Here is a 26,962-nt window from a genome sequence, read left to right as displayed (position 1 = left end):
GGTCTTGGAGGTGTTTAGGGACAAGTTGTTGCATGAGCACCAGTCCACCAGGTTCTGCACCTCCGCTCTGGAATTTGTTTCATCGCCATTGGTGATCAGCCCAATCACTGTTGCGTCGTCTGCAAACTTCACGATGATGTTGGTGTCGAATGCAGGAACACAGTCGTGTGTGAAGAGGGAGTAGAGCATAGGGCTCAGTACACAGCCCTGTGGTTTACCGATGCTCAGGGTGAAAGTGGAGGACAGGTGCGGGCCCAGGCTCACTGCCTGCGGTCGCTCCGTCAGAAAATTCAGGATCAAGTCGCATATCGGCGAGCTGAGGCCTAGCGGGTGGAGTTTGGTGGTGAGCTTGGTGGGGATGACCGTGTTGAAGGCAGAGCTATAGTCTATGAAGAGCATCCTCACGTACGTGCCCTGTCTTTCCAGGTGAGTCAGGACAGTGTGAAGAGCCACAGAGATGGCATCCTCTGTGGATCTATTTGCCCTGTATGCAAATTGATGAGAGCCCAGTGAGGCAGGGATGCTGGATTTGATGTGGGAGAGGTCCAGCCTTTCAAAGCTGGTCCTCTCGAGTTCAAAACCATTTACTGTAATTTAAGCTTCTCACGAACTGGAGGTCAAAAAATGTATCAATGATAATTCAAACAAGTTCATATTTTGGTCCCGTTAAAAATCAGCAGCCAATGATGCGTCGCTAAACTAACAATTATTATTAATTATGGCCACTATTCTTTGTGCCACATATTCTACTGTACATGATACTATGCAAGATAAACACAACATGCTGGAGTAGCTCAGCGGGTCAGGCAGCATCTCTGGAGAAAAAGTGTTATCTTAAAAACATAGAAACAGAAAATAGGTGCAGGAGTAGGCCATTCGGCCCTTCGAGCCTGCACCGTCATTCGATATGATCATGGCTGATCATCCAACTCAGTATCCCAACCCTGCCTTCTCTCCATACCTCCTGATCACTTTAGCCACAAGGGCCACATCTAACTCCCTCTTAAATATAGCCAAAGAACTTGCCTCAACTACCTTCTGTGGCAGAGAATTCCACAGATTCACCACTCTGTAAAAAATGATTTTCTCATCTCGGTCCTAAAAGACTTCCCTCTTATCCTTAAACTGTGACCTCTAGTTCTGGACTTCCCTAACATCGGGAATAATCTTCCTGCATCTAGCCTGTCCAACCCCTTAAGAATTTTGTAAGTTTCTATAAGATCCCCCCTCAATCTTCTAAATTCTGGCGAGTACAAGCCAAGTCTATCCAGTCTTTCTTCATATGAAAGTCCTGCCATCCCAGGAATCAGTCTGGTGAACCTTCTCTGTACTCCCTCTATGGCAAGAATGTCTTTCCTCAGATTAGGAGACCAAAACTGTACACAATACTCCAGGTGTGGTCTCACCAAGACCCTGTACAACTGCAGTAGAACCTCCCTGCTCTTATACTCAAATCACTTCATCTTGGGTTTAAGCCAGCATCAGCACATCATTTCTACACAGGATTCTGTGCAAACTGTTCAATTTAACTATATTTTCCACAGTTTGCATATTCCTTCAGAAATTCAATGCAAAAACATTCCGCATGAGTTTTCATATTTCTAAGAATGGTGTTATTTTTTTGAACGTCTTTGATAAATACAAAGTATTGAAATGTCACGGAAAGGTTTTAGGTGTTGTGTGATTTTATACATGTTTGGATATGACATAATGGATTGTGGATGACTAGCATGTAGTCATACATATCACTCCCAATAGTGACATATCAGATGTTTCTAATGCCCTGAGCTTGTTAATTAAATTAATGGCAAGGAAGGAAGAAATGGTCTTCATCCATTCTGCTTCGCTTTAGACTTTAGAGATCTATTGTAGAAACAGGCCTTTCTGCCCACCAAGTCCACGCCGACCAGTGATAACTCCATGCATTAGCACCATCCTACACACTGGGCACAATTTACAATTTTACTTAAGCAAATTAACCTACAAAATTGTACGTCTTTTGAGTGTGGAAGGGAACCAGAGCAGGAGGAATAAACCCACGCGGTGATGGGGAGAACATACAAACTCCATACAGACAGCACCTGCGGCCATGATCAAACCCGGGTCCCTGGCGCTGCAAGACTGCGACTCTATCACTGTGCCACGCTAAGCTTCTTTTTGATCCAGTACAAAATAACTTTATTCAATAAAATGGCCAATTTTAATTTGGAACTGTTCTAAATTATGGTAATCTAATCGTGCAATCAACAAAGTAGGCTTACAACACAGCGGTAAGAAATACTGATTTCTCTAACTTCAAGTAAGCCTTGCACACCCTCTCCCTCCATCCCACCCCCACCCTAGTCTCTGTACTAGTTTTACTGTGGTCCTGTTGAGTTCCTCTGTGCATTCATTATCACCTATCCCACGGCCGGGGTCAAGGAAAGAGCGTTCACGTCGCGGCCCTGTTTCCACCAATCTTTCCACCACCACGCACGCACGCACGCACAAGAAGCAGAAGAAGTGCAAGACTGAAACCATTGTATGCAGATGCCGAGAAGTGTGTTCAGCTCTGGCTGAACAATTTCTAATCTTGATGTGGGTTCGATAAGAAGAAGAAGATCCCACAGCCAACAATGGCTTATTGTGTGTTCCACATTTCCTTGATTTTCAGTCTGATGAAGGGTCTCAACCCCGAAATGTCACCTATTAATTTCCTCCAGAAATGCTGCTTGACCCGCTAAATTACTCCAGCTTTTTGTGTCGGTCTTGCAATCTACAAGGTTGAGTGGCACAGCTGGTAGAGCTGCCTCCTCACAACGGCAGAGACCCGGGTTCAATCCTGACCTCAGATCCTCTCAAGCTCTGTCAGGTTGGATTGGGAACGTCGATGCACAGCTATTTTCAGGTCCCTCCAGAGATTTTCGATCGGGTTCAAGTCCGGGCTCTGGCTGGGCCACTCAAGGACATTTACAGACATGTCACGAAGCCATTCCTGTGCTGCCTTGGCTGTGTGCTTAGGGTTGTTGTCCTGTTGGAAGGTGAACCTCCGCCCCAGTCTGAGGTCCAGAACGTCTGGGGCAGGTTTTCAACAAGGATCTCTCTGTACTTTGCTCCGTTCATCTTTCCCTTGATCCTGACTAGTCTCCCAGTTCCTGCCGCTGAAAAACATCCCCACAGCATGATGCTGCCACCACCATGCTTCACCGTAGGTATAGTATTGGCCAGGTGATGAGTGGTGCCTGGTTTCCTCCAGACGTGACGCTAGGCATTCAGGCAAAAGAGTTGAATCTTGATTTCATCAGACCAGAAAATCGTGTTTCTCATGGTCTGAGAGTCCTTTAGGTGCCTTTTGGCAAACTCCAAGCGGGCTGTCATGTGCCTTTTACTGAGGAGTGGCTTCCGTCTGGCCACTCTGCTATAAAGGCCTGATTGGTGGAGTGCTGCAGATATAGTTGGCCTTCTGGAAGTTTCTCCCATCTCCACAGAGGAACTCTGGAGCTCTGTCAGAGTGACCATCGGGTTCTTGGTCACCTCCCTGACCAAGGCCCTTCTCCCCCAATTGCTCAGTTGGGCTGGGTGGCCAGCTGTATGAAGAGTCCTGGTGGTTACAAAGTTCTTCCATTTAAGAATGACGGAGGCCACTGTGCTCTTCAGGACCTGCAATACTGAAGAAATTGTTTTATACCCTTCCTCGTATCTGTGCCCAGCTCGGCCTGTGGACTTCGGGAGCAGCGGTCTCCGGTAGGAAACGGCCGATTCGGAGGCTCAGGGCCGCTGAGAGTATTCTTCCCTTCGAGGGCCTGAAACATCTAGCCGCCGTTGCAGCGACTGCAGAGGCCTCTATAGGCACCCACCATGGGTGAACAGAAGAGGACTGAACTTTAGTGCCTTCCTTCTCAGTGGGAAACACTGATTCCGCTGTGGGGGGATGTTTTTTATGTTAAATGTTAAATTATAAAATGTTGTGTTTATTTTATTTGTGTGCTGCATGGTAACTCTAATTTCAGTCCACCAATTGGTGTATGTGACAATAAATGTCCTTTGTCCTTGTCCTTTGCGTCCAGCCACAATCCTGTCTCGGAGGTCTACAGACAATTCCTTCGTCTTCATAGCTTGGTTGTTGCTCTAACATGCACTGTCAACTGTGGGACCTTATATAGACAGGTGTGTGCCTTTCCAAATCATGTCCAATCAATTTAATTTACCACTGGTGGACTCTAATCAAGTTGTAGAAACATCTCAAGGATAATCAATGGAAACAGGATGAACCGAAGCTCAATTTGTGTGCCATTGCAAAGGGCCTGAATACTTATGTAAATTTGATATTTCAGGTTTTTCTTTCCATTACTTTGCAAAAATTTCTAAACACCTGTTTTCGCTTCTTCATTCTGGGGTATTGTGTGTAGATTGATGATGAAAAAAAAAAGAATTTAATCAATTTTAAAATAAGGCTGTAACGTAACAAAATGTGGAAAAATTGAAGGGGCCTGAATACTTTCTGAATGCACTGTAGTTGAGGTAGGTACTATTGCAACGTTTAAGAAACATTTGGATGGGTGCAAGGATTTGGTGGGTTTAGAGAAATATATGGCCAAACACAGGATGGTGGGACGTGCAGATGGGGCATGGTTGACATGGGGAAGTTGCATTGAAAGGCCTGTTTCCACACAAAGTTTCTACACTCTATGACTCTAGCAAACATTGCTTGGAACTCTTTGTACAATAGAGATGATTGCTGAAATATCACAGGGAACTCGCTCGGTAAGAGATTCATCTCGTGCTGACCAACAAACCTTCCAGGTCCATTTCAAGATATTAACAGAATCTCAGATCAATAATAAAAGCAGACACTGACACTAGATGCTTAGGAGGTCTTCCAATTATCATGCCACGTGTGTTTAACAGAGATTTGTCTCAATACGTATAAAGTCACAATATCAGTCAGGATTTAGTTGAATTTTAATTTTAGAGATACAGCATGGAAACAGGCCCTTCGGCTCTCTGACCAACCTGTACACTAGTTCTATCCTGAACAGTAGGAGCAATTTACAAACGCCACTTAGACTACAAACCTGTACATCTCTGAGATGTGGGAGGAAATCTCAGTACCCAAAGAAAACCAACGCAGTCACAGGGAGAACGTCCAAACTTAGTACAGATATCACCCGTAGTCAGGATCGAACCCAGGTCTCTGGTGCTGTGAGGCAGCAGCTCTACCGCTACACCACCTCAAATTTGTTCTATAAACAGCAATTTGGAGAAAAGCAACATTCCTCAATGGAGTTGCTCACAAAGTACACCAACATAAGAGTGCAGGTCTTCAATAGCATCACCTCCTCATGCCCCAAAATAAATCATGATTTAGAGCCCTGCACACAGGATTTAGGATTGTGCCAAGGTGGCACATCGGCAACGCAGTAGAGGTGCTTTCTCACAGCGCCTATGGACCAGCTTTGATCCTGACTTCGGGTGCTGTCTATGTGGAGTTTGCATGTTCTCCCTGTGGGCATATGGGTTTCCTACAGGTTCTCCAGTATCCTCCCACACCCCAAAGACGTGTGGGTTTGTAGGTTAGTTGGCATATATAAATTGTATAAGAAGTGAATAATAGTGAGCAATCAAATAAAACTAGTGTGATCAATAGTCATCATGGACTCGGAAAGCCGAAGGATCCGTTTCCATGCTGTATCTCCAACCCAAATAATAGTTCCGTTTAGTTTAGTTCATCGTCACATACACCAAAGTACTGTGAAAAGCTTTTGTTGCGTGCTAGCCACTCAGCAAGGTAGATTGTAGCTCAGGATCATTCTCTAGTTGTTGATAGGATGCCAGCAGGTGGGAAGAAACTGTCTCTGAATCTGGAGGTGTGCGTTTTCACGTTTCTATACCTTTTGCCTGGTGGGAAGAGGGGAGAAGAGGGAGTGAGACTCGTCCTTGATTATGCTGGTGGCCTTGCCGACGCAGTGTGCAGTGTAAATGGAGTCAATGGAAGGGGGGTTGGTTTGTGTGATGATCCGAGGGTCTCCAATGAGGTAGTCAGTAGCTCAGGACTGCTACATGCAAGTACTGTATGTAATAAACAGTCAAATGGCTCCAGCTACATTTTTGTCTTGGGAGCTGGCAAGTCAAGCTCTTGGTAAAAGATCAGTGTTCTACAAAATCTAAATTTTGGCAATGATATGGGAAGAAAGGTGGAAAATGTTACAAACAGAACGATTTGGCAACTTTCTCAAACCAGAGCTTTTATGTTACTTAATGTTGCTGTCCGCCAAACCTTCTTTTGCACAGAACCAGGAAACAAGTTCTTCCTGTCTGAAATCAACTGAGGGGCCAGAATGAACAGACCAGATGTAATCTTAATGAGCAACATTTCTCCAGAGGCCAACGGTGTACAACTTGAAAGAGGAAAAGGGAACTGAAATAAAAACATAAAATTCTGGAAATACTCAGCTGGTCAGACAGCATCTACTAAAAAAAAGACACAAAGTCGGTCAAAGGGTCCCAACGGGCAGAAAAGCCCGTTTCAATGCTGTGCCTCTAACTAAAGTTGTCCCTCGTGTGTAGGATATGAAAGTAGGATAACATAGAACTAGTGTGAACAGGTGATCGATGGTCAGCATGGACTTGGTGGTCCGAAGAGCCTTTTTTACACACTGTATCTCTAAAGTAAACGGAACTACTGTGCAGGAACCCACTATTTAACTAAAAATAACCTTTCATTCATAATTTTAACTAATTGTACAAAACAGAACAATGACTTGGCTGTCCTTAGTAACATACTCTGCAGAGTTCGTCAGGATATCCGTTTGCTTGGAAATCTTATTGATTCAGTGTCATTCTCAGCCCAAATCTGAAGAGTCCCAACCAGAAAAGTCACCTATCCATGTTCTCCTGAGATGCTGCCTGATCTGCTGAGTTACACCAGCGCTTCGTTTACTTTTGTAAGTTCATAGGTTCTAGGAGCAGGATTGGACCATTTGACCCATCAAATCTACTCTGCCATTCAATCATGGCTGATCTATCTTTACATTTCAACCACATTCTTCTGCCTCCTCCCCATTACCCCGACACCCTTACAAATCAAGAGCCTGTGAGTCTCTGCCTTAAAAATATTCATTGAATTGGCCTCCACAGCCATCTGTGGCAATGGCCTTGGGTCCTAGACTCTCCCACTAGTAGCCTCCTCCTGCAACTATTTCTATGTTTCTATGACCTCAACGAGCAACACGGTCCAACGTTTAAAGTTCCATCCAAAAGATAGAGCCTCATAAATGTAGGACTCACTCAGTGTAGTACAGGTCCACCAACGATTTTCCAGCACCCTTGCTCCAGAGCCTATCCGGATTATCCATTTTGCCGGACCAACAGAGCTCACATAATAATGTAAGGCAGCACAGTGGCGCAGTGGTCGAGTTGCTGCCTCACAGCGCCGGGTTTGGTCCTTACTACAAATGCTGTCTGTACGGAGTTTGTACGTTCTCCCTGTGACCGCATGGATTTTCTCCGGGTGCTCCAGTTTCCTCCCACATCCCAAAGACATATAGGTTTGTAGGTTAAATGGCTTCAGTAAGATTGTACATTTAAAATTGTAAAATGTCCCTAGTATGTAGGATAGAGCTAGTGTACGGGGTGAGCTCTGGTCGGTGCGGATCGGTGTGGCAAAGGGCCTGTTTCTGTACTATACCTCTAAGTCTGAAGTATTAATGATATAACAATGCATTTCTGACCCACTAATTATACCCCTCATATTTCTCTAAAGCTTCATGGACTCCTAGAAACTTAAATTAAACAATTATTATATGTAAATTAAATGTGCTTATACTTGACACCACGACTAACACTTAGACCTGGCTCAGAAGCCATAGCTAAGATTAAATATAAGCAAAGTAAGCTAAGAATTGCACAAAACTGAGGGATCACCACCAACAACTGCAGATGTAAAAACCTCATATTTCGCTTGGGCAGCTTACAGCGGTATGAACATTGACTTCTCTAACTTCATGTAACCCTCCCTTTCCCTCTCTCCATCCCTCCCCCTTCCCAGTTCTCCAACCAGTCTTACCATCTCCGACTACATTTTATCTCTGCTTTGTTGTTACCTCCCAGCTAACAATAATCTATTCTACATTTTCCTTGATCTCCCTTCCCTTTGTCCTATTTTTACACCTTACACTTCCTTATCTATGTATCTCCCTCTCCCCTGACATCAGTCTGAAGAAGGGTCTCGACCCAAAACGTCACCCATTCCTTCTCTTTATAGATGCTGCCTGTCCTGCTGAGTTACTCCAGCGTTTTGTGTCTATCTTCAAAGTAAGCAAATAACTCTTTCAGGACAGAGGGAGAGGTCTCCAAAGAGCGCACTCCAAATGCAATGTCACCTGTGGCCACCCAGGGAATTTTCAATGTACTTTCATAATTTTGTCCGGATTAAAGGAGGTGCCGGTCCATCAGATGCCAGAACATCGGTGGTGGACCTGATATTGGAGTGTACACTTGGATTTTATAAGCTCCTGTCTCTGAAAGACTTGAACCAAGAACAATTGGACTCAGTGAAAAGAGCAATATCCATTGAGCCCCAGCTGATGCTGGAGGAAGAGATAAATACTTGAGATTTAAAACAGAAAATAACAACACTGCAAATCAACCAATAATTTTATTGGACTACCTGGGGTGCTAAATGTAGCCTTGTACAGATCTACTTTAAATAATGTCTGCATTTTTCATTCTATTGTCAACTTGGTTTTATTGTCTGATTATAAAACATAGCCAAGCAAACCAGTAATGGATTAAATATTTTAATGAGCATTCTTCTCAGCGCAAAGAAAGCGGTTTAAACCGCAAAAGAAAAAGCATAATTCTGCTACAAAGCAGTTTGTTCCATTGATTCTACTTTGGAGTAGGAAAGATTGTAGGAAAGATTGGGAATTTGGCAATTTAGCACCGACAAGTGAGAGGTGGTGACTTTTGGCAAGTCAAATCAGGTCAGGAGTTGCACAGTAAATGGCAGGGCCCTGGAAAGTATCATGGAGCAGACATGGTCAACGGCATGGGGTGCAGCAGTAGAGTCTTTCCACTGACTGGTTGGCACGCAATAACAGCTTTTCACTGAACCTCGTTACACATGACAATAAACTAAACTAAACCAAACTCCGTACAGATATCACCCATAGTCAGGATCGAACCTGGGCCTCTGGCATTGTGAGGCAGCAACTCTACCGCTGCGCCACTGTTGCGCCCAAAGGTTCTTGAACCAACTTACATGACCTTAACGATACTTCAACTATGGAACATTATGGTACACCTCTAGCACTAGATGGGCTTGCTTTTAGTTTACTAATCATATGTTCACACAATGATCACATTGAATGGTGGTGCTGGTTCGAAGGGCCGAATGACCTACTCCTGCACCTATTGTCTATTGTCTTCATTGTGCACAATTTCTTACATTTAGAATTTTATGCGTGATTCATGTATGATTTGTTTTTATGTGTTTGGCCGAATCTATTTCTCATTGTATATGTGCCTCACAATAATCATGCATATGACAATAAATTTGAACAATAAAACAATTAAGTTGGAAAGAGTGCAGAAAAAATTCACCAAGATGATAGCAGTATTATAGGGCTTAGGTTGTAAGGAGAGGCCGGATTGGGGCTGGAACTATTTTCCCTGGAAGGCAGGAGGATGAGGGGTGACTATAGAGGTATATAAAATCATGAGAGGCAAGGATAAGCTGAATAGTCACGGTCTTTTACCAAGGATGGAGGAGTCCGGAACTATAGGGCACAGGTCTAAATTGAGTCATACTGTCTTCAAGACATACGGCATGGAAACAGGCCTTCGGACCAACATGGCCATGCTGACCAAGATGCCCCCATTACACTAGTCCAACCTGCCCAGGTTTGGCCCATGTCTTTTAAATGGTGTTATGTACCTGCCTCAACTACCTCCTCTGGCAGCTCATTCCTTATACCCACCACCTTCTGAGTGAAAACATTTCCCGTCAGGTTCCTATTGGAGGGGAAAAGTTTAAAAGAGACCCAAGGGGCAATTTCTTCACACAATACATTAAGGTGCCAGAGGAAGTTGTGAAGGTGGCTACAATGGTAAAAGACACGTGGATATGTACATGGATAGACAAGGATTAGATGGATATGGGCCAAACGCAGGCAATTGGGACTAGATCAACTATATAAATCCTAGTCAGCATAAGTGAATTGGGCCGAAGGGCCTGTTTCCCTGCCGTATGACTCCATGACGTTGGTTGTGTAAATTCAATGAAATGAAGTGTAGGAAACATTGATCGGTGTGTCCAACATTTGCTGTGCAAACCAGCAGTTGATCTCAAAATGCCAAAGGGAACAACATTTAGATTGTTCTGTTTGACTTGTGTGCTCTGGCATGGGATATTTCTGAACCTGAAACAAGTTTCTAGCTCATTTCATGCCATTTTTGTTAATGTGCATCACATGGTTCAATGTCTGCTGAATAAACATAGTCGCCCCAATGCAACATTGGGGTGAAATTGATAGAAAAATATGACACAAAGTGCTGGAGTAACTCAACGAAGAGAACATACAAAGGTGACATTTCGAGTTGGGACCCTTGAAGGGTCCCCACCTGAAAGAGTGGGTGAAATTGATAGCGAAGATAGACACAAAAAGCTGAGTAACTCAGACAGCATCTCTGGAGAAAAGGAATAAAATGAATAAGAATTGATACCCCTCTCTTAATTATCACATGAGAGCAGTCCTGGGCTACCAGCTACCTCATTGGAGATCCTTGGACTATCTTTATCCTGCACTAAACATGATTCCTTTTATCCTGTATCTGTACACTGTGGATGGTTTGATTGTAATATGTAGTCTTTCTGCTGACTATATAACATGCAGCAAAGAAGCTTTTCACTGCACCTCCACGCACGTGACAATAACAATAAACTAAACTAAGTATACTAGTGAATCAGAGTTTATTTGTAAACCAAACCCGCACGTAAAATATTACCAGATGTTTTGATTACTCTTTTTTTCCCCCACTATTTCTGTAAGTAATAATAGAAGATTTATTCATCATCGATGAAGAATTTCAAAACACTCGCCTCTGTTAAATACATTGAACTTTCTGTTAACTGGCAGGATCTTTATTCTCTCCAAAAGTTGCTTTCCTTTGAGGAAACAAGAGCACATTTATGTTGATGCTGAAATGCTGACACAGAAAATAATTATTAGATCAAAAAATAGTGAGCTAATGTCTGGACTGCTCCAGAGCAAAACGAGAACTTCATTTCTCATATTGCATGGCGATGTTGCCAAAGCCTAACTAACATGCTGTTATTAAATATCTTCCCAGAACCACAGAGCATTTGTGCAACTTAATTCCATAAAATAATGATCATAGAGTCCTACAGTGTGGAAACAGGCCCTTCGGCCCAACTTGCCCACGTGTCCCATCAACACTAGTGACACCTGCTTGCATTTGGCTGATATACCTCTAAACCTTTCCGGTCCATGCATCTGTCCAATTGTTTCTGAAATATTATGATAGTACCTTTCTTAACTACCTCCTCCGGCAGCTTGTTTCATATACATATCACCTTTGTGTAAACAAGTTAACCCTCAAGTTCCTATTAAATCTCTCCCCCCTCACCTTAAACCTACATCCTCTAGTTCTTGATTCCCCTACTCTGGGCAAGAGGACTGTGCCTTGACCCGGTCTGTTCCTCTCATGATTTGGTACACCCCTCATCCTCCTGCGCTCCAAGGAAGAGTTCAATACATTAAGTAACTTACAGAAAATCATGACCCAGAACCTCCAAGTGTGAGGAACATGTTCGTACCTACAATTTAGTCTAAAACAAACATCAAACCTTTCCAAGAAAATAAACTGTGGTGGCATTCCAGTGTAAATAATTACTAACTCAAACATAGCTGACCTTAAGAGCTGCTTAATGACTCAACACACTCAACTCGGAAATTTGAATTTAATTTCTAACTTCAGTTTGTATTCTTGCTTTCTTCTTTCCATCCCTAATCCTCAACGTCAGTGTGCGCAGATACGTTTGGAGGTAAAAGGTAGATCCATCATGTAGAAACAAGGAACTGCAGATGTTGGTTTACACGAAAGGACAAAAAGTGCTGGAGTAACACAGCGGCTCAGGCAGCACCTCTGCAGAACATATGGAAAGGCATCACAGTGGCGCAGTGGTAGAGATGCTGCCACACAGCACCAGAGACCCGGGTTCGACCCTGACTACGGGTGCTCTCAGTACAAAGCTTGCACGTTCTTCCTGTGACTGCGTGGGTTTCCCCAGGTGCTCTGGTTTCCTCCCACACTCCAAAGACGTGCAGATTTATAGGTTATTTGTTTTCTGTAAACTGCCTCAAATGGTGTAGGATTGAACTAGTGCACGGTGTGATTGCTGGGCGGCGCGGGCTCTGTGGGCCAAAGGACCTGCGTCCGCTCTGTATGTCTAAACTAAACTAAACATGGATAGATGATGTTTCGGGTCGAGACCCTTCTTCAGACCACAGGCGGCACGGGCTAGTGTTGAGGAAACACACGTGGCTGTGGTCGTGAGTCCGGGTCAGAACATGGTCGTGGAGCTGGAGAGCTCAAGGAATCACAGAGGGGAAGCAGTGAGAGAGGGTCTCACAGAACTCCCTGAAAGAGGTGGAGAACTTCTTCAGATGTTGCTGTGGTGGAGTCAAAATGTAGAGAAAAGGCACTGGAGATGCTGGTCTATACAAAAGGATCCAAAGAGATGGAATAACTCAGAGGGTAAGGCAGCAACTCTGGAAAATATGGATAGGTGACGTTTCAGGTTGGGACCCTTCTTCAGATGATCTATTTGCTTTTCCAGAGGATCTGTACACAAGCAGTGTCATGGTATCTTGGCATTGCCCACTGCCCTACTCAAACACCCCCATCCTCAACATTTTGCAGGTCAGAAATGGAAGCAAATGCTAATCGTGTCGTTTGGCAAAGAGAATGGAATTATTTGCTCGATTTGTTTGCTTGGATGCAGACAGACAGTTATAAACACTTACGGCTTGTTGACATGCCGAGTTTACTATTTTCTTCCAAAGACAGGATCCAGCACTTACAAACCTTGACACATTATGAACTTAAAAGTTCCCAATTTATAAATAAGCTTTTTAAACTAGCGTGCAGAATATAAAGCTCCACAAACTAGGTAATGCCAATGTCAAGCACCAGCATGAATCTCCCTTTAGGTTAGAAAGGCCAAATAGGTCGTGCAGTGGTTTTTTTAATGAAAACAAATAACCCGTAGGCTGAAACAGAACAGACCATTCATTGAAATCTTAGAAATAAAACATTACAAAAACAACAACTCCAAATGAATTCCAAAATATTCCAAGTGTAGTTGACATTTTGATTTATCTGACCCTCGAACATTTGTATCTATCACACTGAAGCACTAATGACTATTCAACTCCACTGAATAAACATTGCATGAATTATTTCCGGATTAGTTTCAGCCCAATCTTGTTCGAGTTGTGTTGGAAGATAATTTTAATCTCTTGCACCCAACTTGCCCCCAGGGTCTAGCATTGACATAAAAGATGTTGGATTCATTAAAAAATTAAGCTTCACGAAATTATGGTGGTGCATAACAAAGTTTTTATGATCTAAAAGCTTTGATTCTACTTCCACTTTCATTCACATACGGATAACTAATGAACGAAATGCACCAAAGGGCTCTGATATTGTCACACAATTTGCATGTAGGACTAACTACATTTAGTTTCATTTTTAGTTTAGAGATACAATGTGGAAACAGGACCTTTGGCCCACTGAGTCCACGCCCACCAGCGATTACCCGTACACTAGTTCTATCCTACACACATCAGGGACAATTTTACAGAAGGCAATTAACCGACAAACCTGTACGTCTTTGGAGTGTGGGAGGAAACCGGAGCACCCAGACAAAACCCACGTGGTCACTGAGAGAACGTGCAAACTCTACACAGACTGTGGTCAAATGTAAATTCAATGGGCGGCACAGTGGCGCAGCGGTAGAGTTGCTGCCTTACAGCGCTAGAGACCTCGGGCACTGTCTCTACAGCGTCTATACCCCTGTGGCCCTGTGACTGCGTGGGTTTTCTCTGAGTGCTCCGGTTTCCTGCCACATTCCAAAGACGTACAGGTTTGTAGGTTAATTGTTTTCTGTAATAATTATAAAATTATCACTAGTGTGTTGGATAGTGTTAGTGTTCAGGGGGCTGATCACTGGTCAGCACGGGCTCAGTGGGCCGAAGGGCCAGTTTCCATGCTGCATTTCTAAATTCTAAAATTAACAAAGTAGAATTGGTGGATTAAGTGATAATGTGACTGTCAACTGCAAATAACTATTTGAGAAATTAAATCTCTCATCTTTTTGCAATAAAAAAATCAATGGTTTATTCAGAATGAGTTTAAAATACATTTAAAAGACAATAGCTTAGTGATGTCAAGAAAGTAGAGAAGATTTAATGATATACAATATTATACAATAATCCCATTTGGAATTACTGAATTCTGAATGCATACAATGGAAACAGTAAATTTTCACAGAAAACCTCTTCAAACATGTAATCAGCAACTCCACATAAAGATAATGGCAATTCCCTCTGTCAGTTTGTTATAAGTTTGACATGCAGAACAATAGACACAAAAAACCTACAAGATTTCACCTGGAAATTACATGAAAGAAATGTCAATGGATATACTTGCATAACTTACACTGGTCCATATTTCCTGTATATCTTCGAATATTCTCCAAAGCAAGCGTTGTCTGCGGAGGGCGCTCAGCATCGCCAAGGACTGCTCTCACCCCAACCATGGACTGTTTACCCTCCTACCATCCGGGAGGCGCTACAGGTATCTCCATCCATTGCCGGACCAGCAGGTCCAGGAACAGCTTCTTCCCTGCGGCTGTCACACTACTCAACAATGTACCTCGGTGACTGCCAATCACCCCCACCGGACACTCTTCCCACAGGAAAATACACTATGTCTGTATACATGTAAATAGATTTATTTATTGAAATCATAATCTATGTCGCTCTTCCAGGGAGATGCTAACTGCATTTCGTTGTCTCTGTATTGTACACTGACAATGACAATTAAAGTTGAATCTGAATCTGATTGTTCATTGGTCACTTTCGCTAATTTTATATATTTATTTGTACCAAATGCAATCCTTGAATCATTCCTCTTGGATATGCTTCATTATAATTGGCTTATAACAAGTTTGCAATTCTTAAGATGCATTCCAGTTGATATTTCATCCGTGATTCATTGCTACTTTAAGCAAGAACCGAGAGAAAATGTTTTGGCCGTTATACCTAAACATCTGCATTGCTGTGGTCTATACCCCCAGCATATTACATATTCAATCGAACCGTTCTGAAAGTTCCTTGGCCTCGGAAGGCCAGTCAACTAAAATTCTTGCCCGAATCTGAATCTGAATCTGAACCATGCTTGGCAACATTTCCAAAATCCATAGTCCAGTCTGCCCGCATGCTCATTCTAATGGAGCGGTTCCGAATCCTGACAACCCCAGGCTCCTGCAGGGCTTTCCTCCATTTCCCTCGAACGGAATGGCCCGCGAACCAAAGTTTCTCCCCTCGCACGGCCGTCTCTGTGTCCCAGGGGCATTTCTTGCAGCTGACTTTGATGGTGTTGGAAGCATTACCCTGGTTCACCCTCCTACTGGCCCTTGCTCCGCGCATCCGATGCCTCCAGCGGCTCCCTCTTGGTTCCGCGGTCAGCGGAGCCTCAGCTCCTTGGGCCGGGTCCTCTGCTCCATCTGCCAGGCCTTCGGGTCGGGTCCTCCAGCGGCTTCCTGGTTCTGCGGCCACGGCAGCTCGGGAAGGCCTATTCTGCGTGCAGCACCTCCTCTCACCTTAAACCTGTCTCCTCCGGCTCTTGATTCCCCTATACATTCACCGTATTTATTTCCACCATGATCTTGTACACCTCTGTAAGGTCACCCCTCATCCTTCTGCACTCCAAGGAATAAAGACCTAGGCTGCCCAACCACTCCCTATAGCTCAGGCCTGCACCGAGCTGAACAAAAAAAGAAGTCCCTTGTGCCTGCACTGCTATTCATTAAGATCGCAGCAGATAAATATCATCACAAGTATCTGCCTTTGCAGAGAGGTAGCGTGTGTTAGCATCAAATGTCAACAAGATGGCACAGCAGTAGATCTGCTGCCTCACAGCGCCAGATACCCGGGTTCAATCCGGATCTTGAGTGCCGTCTGTGCAGAGTTTGCACGTTCTTCCTGTGACCATGTTGGTCCTCCGGATGCTCCGGTTTCCTCTCACATTCCAAAAACATCCAGGTTTGTCGGCTAATTGGCTTCTGTAATTTGTTCCTGGTGTAGAATGTGAAAGTGGGATAACAGAGAACTGCTGTGAATGGGGGATGGATGGCCAGCACTCAGTGGGCTGAAGGGCCTGTTTCCATGCTGTATCCCTAAATACAGTAAAACAATCTCCATTCATAAATATTATCCAGCCTAAGCCTGTGTACCTTATACAATCAATTGTTTTTGATTAGACAATGGTAAATACTCAATTGCATCGTTCAGTTCAGCATTTTGTAATTAGAACTTGTTTCCATCCGGAAATCAATTTAATTGATTTACTTTCAGCAAGTACAAGTTCAGCAATGGCTGTGCAGTGACCCACCCAAACCACCCTCTCTCCTGGCACTTTCCCTTGCAACCGCAGGAAATGCTACACTTGTCACTTTACCTCCCCCCTTGACTCCATTCAAGGACCCAAGCAGTCTTTCCAGGTGCGGCAGAGGTTCACCTGCACCTCCTCCAACCTCATCTATTGCATCCGCTGCTCTAGATATCAGCTGCTCTAGATCGGTGAGACCAAGCGTAGGCTTGGCGATCGCTTCGCCCAACACCTCCGCTTGGTTCGGATTAACCTACCTGATCTCCCGGTGGCTCAGCACTTCAACTCCCCCTCCCATTCCGAATCCGTCCTTTCTGTCTTGGGCCTCCTCCATGGACAGAGTGAGGAGCACCGTAAATTGGAGGAGCAGCACCTCATATTTCACTTGGGTAGTTTACACCCCAGTGGTATGAACATTGGTAATTTCAGGTAGTCCCTGTTTTCTCCTCCCCTTCCCAGCTCTCCCTCAGCCCACTATCCCCGCCTCTGCCTTTCTTCATCCCCCCCCCCCCCACCTCACATTAGTCTGAAGAAGGGTCTCGACCCGAAACATTGCCTATTTCCTTTGCTCCATAGATGCTGCCTCACCTGCTGAGTTTCTCCTGCATTTTTGTCTACCTATGGTTCAATATAATGCAACAGATCTCCTGAGAGAGCACTTTTTTTTCAAACCTTGTGATTTCCTAGTTAACTGCTCAAAATTTCAGTCTGAAGAAGGGTGCCGACCCAAAACGTCACCTATCCATGTCCTCCAGAAATGCTGCCTGGCCTGCACTTTGTGTTCTATGCAATTATCCAGCATCTTCAGTTCCCTGTGTCTCAAAATTCCAATAATGGCTTGACATCGATATATGCAAGTGTTTTTCTTCATTAAATTATGTTATGCAATTTTAGTAAGATAAATAATATCCTTCAGATTTTAAACTTAATTGAAGCAGGGAGTTTCATTTTGCAGGACATTTCTTTGACAAATCCATAGCAACAGCCAAAATGATTGATTATATTCATAAGTTGGTTCTCTCAAATGCCTGGAAGTGTTTCACACGCAATGAATTGTTGTAGCAATTGTCATGTAGATAAACATTTCACCTGCGTGATGTGTAGCAACATCTTAGGAACGCATAAAATCAATTAATTATTGGTCGCAAATTTGTTAGTTGGCCAAAGCTACTTACAGTTCCCTCATCAAGCAGCATAATGCTATATATATATATATATACATACACATAAAACAAACAATAATAGTGCAAAAAGATAAACCCAATGCCCCCAAGTCTATGTAGTCCAGAGCTTATTTGGAGCATGTAATGTTAAATAGCCTGATGGTTGTAGGGAAGAACGTGTTCCTGAATCTGGATGTTTGTTTCCATCTTCTTCCCAAAGGCAGGAGTGAAATGAGAGCATAGCCAGGGTAATGTGGCTCTTTGATGACTCTGGCTACCTTTTTGAGGCTGTGCCTCATGTAGATTTACGCCCAATACCAAGATCCTTCCACATTTTGGACCAATGATCATCATTTCAGATGGTCATAAGTTATGCTAAAGAGGCACGTCATTAGAAATCTGTTCTCTCTGTTTGGGCCTATTTTGCTGAGGGTGCACTGTGATGTTACTGATTTGCAGCATCACTATTCAATGGCCAAGTGGTTACTATCAGAAACAAAGGAGAACAGCATTACATCGACCTTAATAATGCTTCCCAGAAGGAATGGGCAGCGACCTGCCACAACCTGATTCCTGCCACTAGTTCAGTTTAGTTTATTGTCACGTGTCCCGAGGTACAGTGAAAAGCTTTTTATGGCATGCTATTCAGCAGAAAGACAATACATGATTACAATCAATCCATTTACAGTGTATAGATATGTGATAAGGGAACAACATTTAGTGCAAGATAAAGCCAGCAAAGACCGGTCAAGGATAGTCCGAGGGACATCAGAGATCGAGTTCAGCACTGCTCTCTGGTTGTGGAGGATGGTTCCGTTGCCTGATAACAGCTGGGAAGAACAGTCCCTGAATCTGGTGGTGTGCGTTTTCACACTTCTATACCTTTTGCCTGTTGCGAGAGGGGAGAAGAGGGAGTGGCCAGGGTGCGACTCGTCCTTGATTATGCTGCTGGCCTTGTCAAGGTAGCGTGAGGTATAAATGGAATCAATAGAAGGGAGGTTGGTTTGTGTGATGGCCTGGGGCTGCGTCCACAATTTGCTGCAATTTCTTATGGTCCTGGATGGAGCTGTTCCCAAACCAAGCTGTGATGCATCCCGATAAAATGCTTTCTATGGCGCATCTGTAGAAGTCGATGAGTGTTTTAAAGGACATGCCAAACTTCCTAAGCCTTATCAAGTGCCAGCTCAAAAGGATTTTTCACCTCCCCAAGAGCTACGTATCATCAAGCCAGCGGAGATAACAATCACTTCAAGAATCCTCACAGATCATGTGCCAGGAAATAGAGAGCGCAATTTTTAATTAGCATTTTAAACATTATGCAGAGAGGTAAATAAAAGTTGCTGCATGATTAGTTTACTTTAGTTTATTGGCATGCATACAAAGGTACAAGGAAGAACCTTTTTTGTTGCATGCTATCTAGTCGGCAGAAAGACAATCTATCTATATTACTAGAACTTACCATTGTCCAGGGATGTAAAAGAAACTAGTTTTGTTCAGATTAAGGGTATATTTTACATTATTGACACTTTCAACTTTACAAAAATCACTTTTCAAACCACGTTTCCACTTGCCCTGCCCGTCAGCTGCGTTCGACGTCATCACAATGGGATCCCGATTCTAATTAACATTTTTATAATCGCGATTTTCAAAAAAACTCAGTTTTAATCAAATTCTTCCATTTTCATTAACAGCTAACATTGCGTTTAGGTTATTTTAAAGAAAAAACACGATTTTGACGTCACAATGGGATCCCGAATCTACATTTACATTGCGATTTTCATTGTGGAAGGATGGGATAGGGGGCGGTGAGGAGTGGGGAGCAGGGGGATAGAAGGAGAGGAGGGGGGTAGGGAGGGGAGAGGGAGAGGGAAGTGGGGGAGGTGAGGAGGGGGAGGTGAGGAGGGAGAGTGGGGGGGAGGGGGGGGATAGAGGGAGAGGAGGGGGGGAATGGGAGAGGTAGGGAGGGGAGGAGATGAGGGGAAAGAAGAGGGAGGATGAAGAGGAGGGGGAGGGAGTACTGGGCAATGAGGGGGTATGGAGGATGATAGGGGTAGGAAGAGGGATGCGAGGCATGGTTGGGGGAGACTCGCTTCACGAGGGAGATCCCAGGCGTCGCAATGGGAACCCCTCAGCCGTGCCTGCGCAGTTGGGGGCTATGGGTCAGTGGTGGAATATAGCCTTGGGGAACGGGCTCAACGGGTTCGCACCTGGTCTAGTAATAAAGCCGTCCACAGATGCAGATTAAAGGGAATAATGTTTCCAATGGTCTCCAATGGGAACTTCCGTTTCCAAACATATCACCTCGACCCATTCCTCGTGTATTTTACTAAAATAATTTGTCCTTTTATCTTCCATTCAACCTATCAATCCAAGTGTCATAATCAGACAACATGGGAGCTCCTGCGGAGGCCACATGAGAGCATCCACCATAACAGTGGACTGGCTTGCGGAAGCTGTAGCATCCAATGGCAATAGTGCTCTGCTACTGAAACGCACAACACAGAAATAAAGCAGTGGATTTCATGAATTGCTTCCGGAAGTTCGAGTCTACATAAGTCACCCATAGGGAGGTTTCACGGCAGTCGGGTCACGACCCATGACCCGTACTGTTGCTACGCTACTCCAAATGGAGTACATGCGATGAACTGCAGGTAGGCACTTACCATTGTTTCCAGCGTAGCGGGCCCGTTAAAACCCGCCGAAAATGTCAATTTTTGCGCTGTAAATAATTATGGAAATCGGGATAAGCGTGTGAGACATTTAGCCTACTTCAGAATTCCAAAAGTGAGGAGAAATGACGGTAGATAGAAGTGAGAGCTGAAGGGACAACAACAGCCAGAGTGCTTGGCGAACATTGGCCGTTTGCTCACTGCATTTCATCAACTAAGGCATTATTTGTGTTTTTCTTGATTCCTTTGGCATCTAAAAAGTTTCAGAAGTAATAAATCTGGCTGTTAATTTTTTTAAATCGCCCATGGTTCTCAAGTGGGTTTTTACATACAAAATGAAAACGCATCTGAAGAAAAAATTACAGCCAGATTGATCACTTCAGAGACTTTTTAGATACTAAAGGAATCAAGAAAAAACACAAATAATGCCTTACTGTTGATGAAATGCAGTGAGCAAACGCAATAATTCCCAATATTTTCAATTACGATATCTGCACAGCCAATGTTTACCAAGAACTTTAGCTGCTGTAGTCCCTTCAGCTCTTGCTTCTCTTTACCTTCATTTCGCTTCACTTTTAGAATTCTAAAGTTGGGTTCATGTCTCCCACAATCACCCCGACTTCCACAATTTTTTTCAGCGTAAAAATTCAACATTTTGGCAGTTTTTAACAGGTAGGAAAGTAATAATAATAATAATACATTTTATTTGTATATCGCTTTTCAAGGACAAAGTCGCTTTACATGGTGAGTCAAGAACAAAACAAAATAGTGCAGTAAGACAGAGGGGAGGGGGACATGGGACTAAGGGTATGCAGAGGTGAAGAGATGGGTCTTGAGGCGGGACTGGAAGATGGTGAGGGACTCAGAACTTCGGATCAATTGTGGGAGGGAGTTCCAGAGCCTGGGAGCTGCCCTGGAGAAGGCTCTGTCTCCAAAAGTGCAGAGGTTGGATTTCAGAATGGGGAGGAGACCGGCTGAAATGGATCTGAGGGACCGTGAGGGTTGGTAGGGGGAGAGGAGGTCAGTGAGATAAGGGGGGGGGGCAAGTGGTTGAGGGCTTTGTAGGTGAGGACCAGGATTTTGTAGATGAACCGGTGGGAAAAGGGAAGCCAGTGAAGTTGTTTGAGGATTGGGGTGATGTGGTGCCAGGATTTGGTGTGGGTAACGAGTCGGGTGGCTGCATTCTGGACCAGTTGGAGTCGGTTGATGTTGCTGGAATTGATGCCAAAGAGAAGAGAGTTACAGTAGTCTAGTCGGGAGGAGATGAAGGCATGGATGAGTCTTTCAGCAGCGGGGGGTGTGAGAGAGGGTCTGATTTTGGCAATGTTGCGGAGGTGAAAAAATGATGTTTTGACAACATGGCGGATGTGAGGCTCAAGGGAGAGGGTTGAGTTAAAGATCACGCCAAGGTTGCGGGCCTGAGGAGATGGGGAGACAGTGGTGCCGTCAATAGTGAGAGTGGGGTTGTTAATTTTGGTAAGTGCTGATTTGGAGCCAATAAGGAGAAATTCTGTTTTGTTACTGTTTAATTTAAGGAAGTTGAGTTGCATCCAAGATTTGATGGCTGACAGGCAGGAGTTGATATGGGAGATGGGGTGGTGGGGGGACTTGGTGCTGAGATAGATCTGGGTGCCATCAGCATAGCAATGGAAGTCCAGTTTGAAGTGACGGAGTATATGACCAAGGGGGAGGATGTAGATGATGAAGAGGAGGGGACCGAGAACATAGCCTTGGGGATCGCCTTGAGTGACAGTGGCTGTAGCAGAGGTGTGGTTATGGAGAGAGATGAAGTGGGATTGGTTGGAAAGGTAGGAACGGAGCCAGCTGAGTGCAGAACCTTCAAAGCCAAGGTCTCTAAGTCTGGTAAGCAGGATGTTATGGTTCACGGTATCGAAGGCTGCGCTCAGGTCGAGGAGGATGAGGATGTTGAGGGAACCAGTGTCAGCAGAGATGAGGAGGTCGTTGAGGACTTTGAGGAGAGCAGTTTCTGTGCTATGGGGGGGGCGAAATCCAGATTGGAGGGGTTCAAGTAGGTTATACGCGAGGAGGTGGGAATGAAGTTGTGACGCGACGATACGCTCCAGGGTTTTTGAAAGAATGGGGAGGTTTGAGATTGGGCGGTAGTTAATGAGAGAGGAGGGATCAAGACCAGGTTTCTTTAAGATTGGTGTGACAGCAGCAGTTTTGAAAGCAGAGGGGACAATTCCTTGGGACAATGAGGAATTAACAAAGTACGCGTTTCTTGCATTAATAACATATACCGGAAGTGACGGAAGTCCTCCAGATGGATTGTGCGGCTCTGTGCATCAAGCCCTATGACCCAGTGACCTGACGTGCAACCCCCCTATTACATAAGTCGGGGAGTTCTGTATATTGAAATGAGGGCTACACACGTCATAATTGAGCAACATAATAATCAGTCAGTTGGCCAGGGAACAGAACTTCATAAGTTCATAAGTCATAGGAGCAGCATATGTTTCTATTTATCTAACAAAGCACCTCATGGTTTACATGCAAAAAAAGACACAAAGTGCCGGAGTAACTCAGCAGGTCAGGCAGCATCTCTAGAGAACATGGACAGGTAACGTTTCAGGTTGGGACCTTTCTTCAGACTTCCCAATCTGAAACATCACTCAAGTCTAAAGAAGGGTCCCGACCCAAAACATCATCTATCCATGATCTCCAGAGATGCTGCCTGACCCAGAGTTCCTCCAGCACTTTGTGTCTTTTTTCCTAAGCCAGCATCTGCATTTCTTTGTTTCTACATTCTGCCTTGCATGCAAGCTGCTGACTACTGCTGTCAATCTCAATGGTGTTCTAATGGTGTTGTACAACAAAACAAGGCTGGAGAAAAAGTAGAAACAATGAATTGTAGATACTAGTTTACAAAAACGCCCCTATCCATGTTCTCCATAGATGCTACAGGATCCACTGAGGTGCACAAGTAAAAAAAGTGTATCTTTTTTGAGATAAAAATATAAATGCTATCAATTCTTACATAACAAACTACCTGTCAATTCTTCATTCGAATATTATATGTATGTTCTTGGCACTAAATCCCATCCCCAGCTCAAACACCTCTGGTTCAAAGTAGCCAGACCGGATCAAGTTCAGATGCATTCGATTTTTACTTGCTTGCTTGCTTTAACCAAATGCGATTTTTGTTACACAGTTGGATGAAACAGTACATCTCTGAAATTATTTTTCTACAGTGACCCAGTGAGTGTATAATGATGAAACTCTGTTGTGCGTCTAGTTTCACCCATTCTTTTAACAGCAGACAGTTGGGCGAAATGTGTAATTCAATCATTCTCAATGACTGGCAGATCAGCAGCCACAGGTTGACGAGGTGGAGTGGAGTAACTTAACGGGTCAGGCAGCAAAGAACAAGTGACGTTTCTGATCAAGACCCTTCCTCAGACTGAGAGTCAAGGGAGAGGGAAACGAGAAATATGAAATGATACATTCAGGAGCAAACCGGAGCACCCAGAGGAATCCCACTGCAGTCACAGGGAGAACATGCAAACACCACACAGACAGAACCCAAGGTCAGGATCGAACCCGGGAATCTGGTGCTGTGAGGCAGCGGCTCCACCAGCTGTGCCACATTGCCTCCCAAACACTGACCAATGCAATCAGGTTTCTCCAGGTGTTTTGGGATGAAATGTGGGGTTCTATCCTTGCAAACATACAAATATATAAACACAGGAGTGGGCCATTCAGCCCTGAACGTCTGCTTTAACTCTTAATAAAGTTGGGGCAGGTACTATCATAACATTTAAAAGACTTTTGGACAGGTAGATGGATAGGATAGGTTTAGAGGAGATAGACACAAAGTCAATAGACAATAGACAAAAGGTGCAGGAGTAGGCCATTCGGCCCTTTGAGCCAGCACCGCCATTCACTGTGATCATGGCTGATCATCCACAATTAGTACCCCGTTCCTGCCTGCTCCCCATATCACTTGACTCCACTATCTTTAAGAGCCCTATCTAACTCTCTCTTGAAAGCATCCAGATAATTGGTCTCCACTGCCTTTTAGGCGGAGAATTCCACAGATTCACAAAACTCTGGGCGAAAATGTTTTTCCTCAACTCCGTTCTAAATGTTTTTCCTCAACTCCGTTCAAACCCATTATTCTCAAACCGTGGCCCTGGTTCTGGACTCCCCCAGCATTGGGAATATGTTTCCTGCCTCTAGTGTGTCCAATCCCTTAATAATCTTACATGTTTCAATAAGGCCCCCTCTAAATTCTTCGTTCTGGAGTAACCCAGCAGGTCAAGCAGCATCTCTTGAGAAAAAGGATGGATGACGTTTGAGTCGGGATACTTTTCAGTCTGAAGAAAGGTCCCAACTAAAAACGTCACCCATACTTTTTCTCCAGCTGCCTGATTCACTAAGTTATTTCAGCACTTTGTGTCTATCGTTGAAAATGTAGCCGTTGTTACGAACTTGCCAACAGGTCGGTAAATAGAATAAACCAGTAAGCATGGAGCCACAGGCCGGGTGGTGCACACGGCGCCCACTTCACAGTGTTCATCGGGCCTGTATGACTGGAATTCATAGCACAAACAGCATACAGTTGCAGGTCTCAACTCTGACAATAACCTCAGCACATGCAGCAAACTACCCCGCAAACTACATTCTCAATGATACAGAAAAACGGATGCAATCTTAAAAGATCAGCCTTATTCCAGGAGTTCATTCCTCCTTTCTCACCCCCCCCCCCCCCCCCCCCTTTCTGTTTTTCACCGCTTGCTCCCCTTTCTTTCTCCTCCCTCCATCCATCCACCCCTCCCCTCCCTGTTGGCCACTCCTCTCAACACCCCTTCTTCACTCCTCCCAACCCTACGCCCTCATCCTTGCCCCTCCTCATTGCACCTGCCTTCACTCCATGCCACTCTCACTAGTTCTTTGCCAATCCCCCCTCACATTTCCCAGAAGCCGCCCACCGTGCTGCCCTTCCCCATCTCTCCTCTACAAATTCCCAATTGCATCCCACTCTATCTACCACATCCCACGACCTACTCTCAACCCCATCCCACTTCCCCTTGCCTCCACTCTCCTTCTCGTCCCCTTCCCAAAATTCCTCACCTCCCTCAATCATCACTTCCCGCTCCCCTCCCATCTTGCTCACCAGTCAACATTTTACCCTTGAAATTCTCCTTGGCTCAGTCCCCCTGCTCCCTTCCTCACCCTCTGCTCTCCCCCTTTAACTCCACTCCATTTACCTGCCACAGCTTTATCTTCTCCCTCCTCTGCACAAACCTGCCCTGCCCCCACACCTCTCAATTACCCCCACTCTCCCTCTCCACAGCACCCCCCCCCCCCCCTGCTCAATGACCAATGACCCTTTCCCCTCCTACACCCTCTCCTAACTCTCACCTTCCATTCCCCACCCCATCTGCATGTCTGCAATACAAACTCTCCTCACCCTTCACTCCACTTCTTTGTGTCCACTACAATCTCCACTTCCATTCTCTCCCTCCCCTCCTCCCTCTCCATCCTTTCTCTCTAATCTCCCTCCCCATTACTTCTCTATCCATGTATCTCTCCATACCGTATCTCTCCCATTTGCTCCACTGTTCTCCACCTTGTTCTCACCTGCCCCTCCCTAATATCTCCTTCCTTTCTGTCCCTCTCTCCCCTCCTTCTATCCCCCCCAGTCCAGCCTTGTCCCGTTACCTTCTGGTCCACGATGGAGCAAGCCATTTCGCGGACATGTGCGAGGGAGAAGTCGCTGCAGTCGAGGACGACGGGTTCCCGGCTCAGACCGATCTGGATGTGGAAGGGGATGCCGTGGCCGGAGAGGCGCCGCGTTGCCGGGCTGGGCGACGGGGGGGAGCCGGGGCTCGCAGCCCTCGCCTTCATCGGACCGTCCAGTGCGAGCAGCAGCGGCGCCCTGTCCCGCTCCCTCGCCCTGTCCATGTCCCACTCCCTCTCTCTGTCCATGCCCCTGTCCCTGCCCCACACCCTCACCCCCTCCCTGTCCCGCTCTCTCTCTCCCTGACACCCTCCCTGTCAACTCTTGCCCGCACTCCGCTACCGGCCGGTGAGGGGGACAGGGACCGGGACAGGGACAGGGAGAGGGCTACGAGCCCGCGGCCGCCCAGCACCGGCCACCAGCCACCGGCGACGACCCGCTACTGTCTGCCGCCTCCCTACCAGCGCTCCCATAGGACGGGAGCCAATCCAACCCTCTCCTTCACTCACTCACTTTCTCTCCCCACAACTGTCCGACTGGTTGTACGTCCGTGACTCGCTTTCCCTCCAAGAGTCTCTCTCTGTCTGCCTCTCTCTGTCTGCCTCTCCCTGTCTGCCTCTCCCTGTCTGCCTCTCTCTGTCTGAGTGTCTATGGACTTTCTGTCTCCCTTGGTCCTGTTAACTTTTTCAATACGTCTCTGTCGCTGTTTAACTGTCTCTCTAACTCCGGCTCTGTTACTCCGGCGTGAT

The 26,962-nt window shown here is 45.2% G+C and overlaps 1 protein-coding gene across 2 annotated transcripts in view; it reads right to left on the bottom strand.

Moving 5' to 3' along the window:
- Nucleotides 1-26,472, bottom strand: part of prkd1 (protein kinase D1) — a 170,521-nt gene extending 144,049 nt beyond the window's left edge. For both annotated transcript variants that reach the window (XM_055640673.1, XM_055640674.1), the window contains exon 1: nucleotides 26,195-26,472. In XM_055640673.1, the coding sequence (XP_055496648.1) occupies nucleotides 26,195-26,461 (267 nt within the window). In that variant the 5' untranslated portion in view covers nucleotides 26,462-26,472. The remainder of the gene's footprint in view (nucleotides 1-26,194) is intronic.
- Between the last annotated feature and the right edge of the window lie 490 nt (nucleotides 26,473-26,962).

This window comes from Leucoraja erinacea, chromosome 9, assembly GCF_028641065.1.
Source record: "Leucoraja erinacea ecotype New England chromosome 9, Leri_hhj_1, whole genome shotgun sequence".
Classification (NCBI taxonomy): Eukaryota; Metazoa; Chordata; class Chondrichthyes; order Rajiformes; family Rajidae; genus Leucoraja; species Leucoraja erinaceus.
This window is presented reverse-complemented; position numbering and strand designations above follow the sequence as displayed.